The sequence below is a fragment of the Limulus polyphemus genome, unplaced genomic scaffold (genome assembly GCF_000517525.1).
Source record: "Limulus polyphemus unplaced genomic scaffold, Limulus_polyphemus-2.1.2 Scaffold2288, whole genome shotgun sequence".
Classification (NCBI taxonomy): domain Eukaryota; kingdom Metazoa; phylum Arthropoda; class Merostomata; order Xiphosura; family Limulidae; genus Limulus; species Limulus polyphemus.
The window spans coordinates 194,773-198,145 of NW_013667898.1; the positions used below are offsets into that span (position 1 = coordinate 194,773).

Sequence of the window (3,373 nt, forward strand, 5' to 3'; positions counted from 1 at the left end):
CGTATCTAGAAGGGATTAAGGACGATTGATCTTGGCTAATACTACCCGTGGAGGCCGACCTCGTATCTAGATGGGATTAAGGACGATTGATCTTGGCTAATACTACCCGAGGAGGCCGACCTCGTATCTAGAAGGGATTAAGGACGATTGATCTTAGCTAATACTACCCGAGGGGGCCGACCTCATATCTAGATGGGATTAAGGACGAATGAAGAAGAAGGTAGTTTAATTCTGGACGAAAATATTTATACTGAATGAATCTGAGCTGCCCCTTATTTAAGGACATACAAGTATATAATATTGAAATAAATGACATAAGGACAACAGCTATACAAATTATTCGTTAAATATTTTGGAAGAATTAAATCCATGAGTACTTGTTTCTTTTCAACCAAAATATAACCATACAAGAAGTATCTTTTCTAGAGCAAGTGCTGGGTACTGCTATAGCGTGCGTTCTACACAGACACTATCATCACAGTTTCAACGATTCACTAAAACATAATTTCTTGCTAAATAATTTATATATCTCTCCACGTTTTTGTTCAGCACATAATAATAATTTAATAAGTTGTGTGTTCCAAAAGAGTACCTTAAGTTCGGGTTATAATTGTGTTAGTTTTGAATGTTGGAACTTGTTTCATTCCGATTATATTTGCCCCAAAAACGCTATGTAATGGTGTTTTGTACTTTATTAGTTTAAAAGCGTTATTTGTAATAACTGGCGCCAATTGCAAATAAACGAAAGTTAAAACAGTGACGATGAATGTACATCTTTGTTGACCGCACGCTATAGTGTAAATATCTTTGTTGACCGCACTCTCTAGCAGCACCATTATAAAGTCCTCATAATCAAACTATATCTGTCTGCATCTCCCCAAGTTTCCTAGGAGTTAATGCCCCCCCCCCCAAATGTGAGAATATGTAGTTAATAAGTTTGATTTCTTCCCATATAACAGTTTTGGCATCTAAACTAATTCTGTTAATTTAGGTACATAGCAGGTGCAGACAAACGCGAGTCTTGAGTAAGTTGTATCCTTTTTGTTTCTTCTTGAAAGACGTAAATTAAAACTTTATCTGTAAATGCAAGTAACATTGTTTGGTGTAATCAGTTGCATGCATGTCTATTGCTTGATTTGGTTTCAGTTTTGATTATTAATGTCCACAGGTCGCCGGTGTGGTTGGAAGAGCTGAACTCCTCTCAGCTGTCTTCTTTCTGAGTGCCTTGTCTCATTACGTACGGCTTAAACAGCGTTACGACCACGTGGGTAAGATGTCGGATACATTGGTGGTTATTACTTAAATTAAGAGATTTTAATATAGTCGTTTAGTTCTTGATGAAACCAAAAGGTGGAGTAGTACCTCACAATATTATCCATTTTGGATTTTGCGGTCGTATTTTTAAGATTGGCGTTTATGCGTACCTTTTTGTTTCAGATTTAATAAGAGATTTCCACTTTTATATAACCTAAACTATCTGGATCATTTTGATGAAAAAATGTTTGTGTGTGAAATATTATCCCAATGTTTAAAGTTTTGCCAAACCAAAAACTTGAGAGAGAGTGAGAGATGGCTTAATATAGGCAATATAAACAAATTTAGTGCCATTTTATAACATGCAAGTATTTAAATCAACGGTCCACATACTAGGGTTGTTTTCTAGACTTTCTGTGTCTAACCTATGGGCTTGTGGTGTTGACGATCTAATTTAACTCATCGAGATTTTTTATTTTTTTGCTAACTAAATATTACATGGATAATATGGTACTATACCTTCAAGAACTAAGCGTTAAAACGTTCTTCTAAAAAAAGTTGTGTCACGCACCTTGATCATTAATTCCGGTTCTTGTCGCTAGGAGATTTTACCCAAATAATATTTCTTAATTGTTTGTTTGTTTGTTTTTTAAGCACAAAGCTACACAATGAACTGTCTGTGCAGCAGCCATAGCAGGGGTTGAACCCCAAATGTTAACGTTACAAGCCTTCAAAGTTATCGTTGTTCCAAATTGCTGATTGGAAGTAATGATCAGTTTAAATTAAATGCTTTATCACAGAGAACACAAAATAATTAAAAACAAACATCCTCGATTCGAAAGCGGTGTTCTACAGACTGGTGTTTAACAAAAGCGCGCTCGGATGCCCGAAGAAACGTTCTAACACCCAAAAGATGATAAACTAAGATGTGAATGGTACTTTCCTATTGAGAAATTAAATCCGTTTTGTTTTTAAAGTCTCGGTGGTAAGCGATAAGTCTACGGACTTAACAACGCAAAAATCCGGAGTTTGGTTCCCCGCGGAGAACACAGCAGATAGCCCAGTGTGGCTTTGCTTTAAAATAAAACACAAAGTTTGTTTTAAATTATTTTTATCCGTCAATTTTTACCTCAGTGTGTTTATGTATATATATATATATAAAACACGAACCAATAAAGTCTTATTATTATTTTCGATTTTTCTAAGAAGGAAATGTATTATTTATATCGAACTCCAAACAAATTAGACGTTCTCGGTGTTATCAAAGCGCAGAGTGCTTCTTCGTAGAAAGTTGAGTTTATCTTTTTCGTTTTTTTTTAACAGATAAATAAATATAGAGCACCACATGTTTGTAAGAACTTTCTAATTGTACGTATTTCTGAAACTCCAAACATCGTGTCCGTGATCAATAACTTGGAAACCTTTACTTATCGTTATTGATTTTAATTTTTTCAGCTCTCTTATAACACCCCTTTAGACTAATTGAGTGTGAAATTACCTATCATGTACGTTAGGAGTAAAAAAAATAAAAGGGTGATGAGGTGAGGGGGGGGGGTATTCATAAATTTCACAGATTTATAACTCAGTTGATAGACACGAACACACTTTTATACCAGACGACACGTGCAGCAAATATTTCTAACCTATATTAATTGATCAGAAGACGTTATTTTCTAGAGGGGGGGTGGGTGGAACGTCAGTGAAAAGGATCGGGCTCGTTTTGCACGTTTATACAACTGAATTTACTATATGAAATAAAACATCAATTAAACGTAACGTAATAGTTTCAAGATAATATTTATTGTGCATAAGCAACAAATACAACAGTGAACTATTTACATTTGAATGTCCCCTGGTGGGGATCAGCAGTAAGTTTAAGAACTTACAGCGCTAAAATCCGGGGTTCGATATTTCCTACGATGGAACACAGCAGATAGTCTAACGTGACTTTGCTGTAACACAAACAAAGTCGACTGACTGATGTGTGCGTCTGTTGACAACGGTTACTCGATCGTTGAGCATGAAATTGACGATATAAACAGGCCCGGTATGGCCAGGTGGATAAGGCGCTCGACTCGCAATCTGAGGGTCGCGGGTTCGAATCCCCGTCCCAACAAAC

At 36.1% G+C, this 3,373-nt stretch overlaps 1 protein-coding gene across 1 annotated transcript in view; it reads left to right on the forward strand.

The window, feature by feature from the left end:
* Positions 1 to 3,373, forward strand: part of LOC111087551 (transmembrane and TPR repeat-containing protein 3-like) — a gene marked incomplete at its 3' end in the record, with an annotated part of 56,417 nt that overhangs the window by 50,105 nt on the left and 2,939 nt on the right. The window contains exon 5 of the mRNA XM_022394548.1: positions 1,169 to 1,268. Coding sequence (XP_022250256.1) covers positions 1,169 to 1,268 — 100 coding nt within the window. The remainder of the gene's footprint in view (positions 1 to 1,168; positions 1,269 to 3,373) is intronic.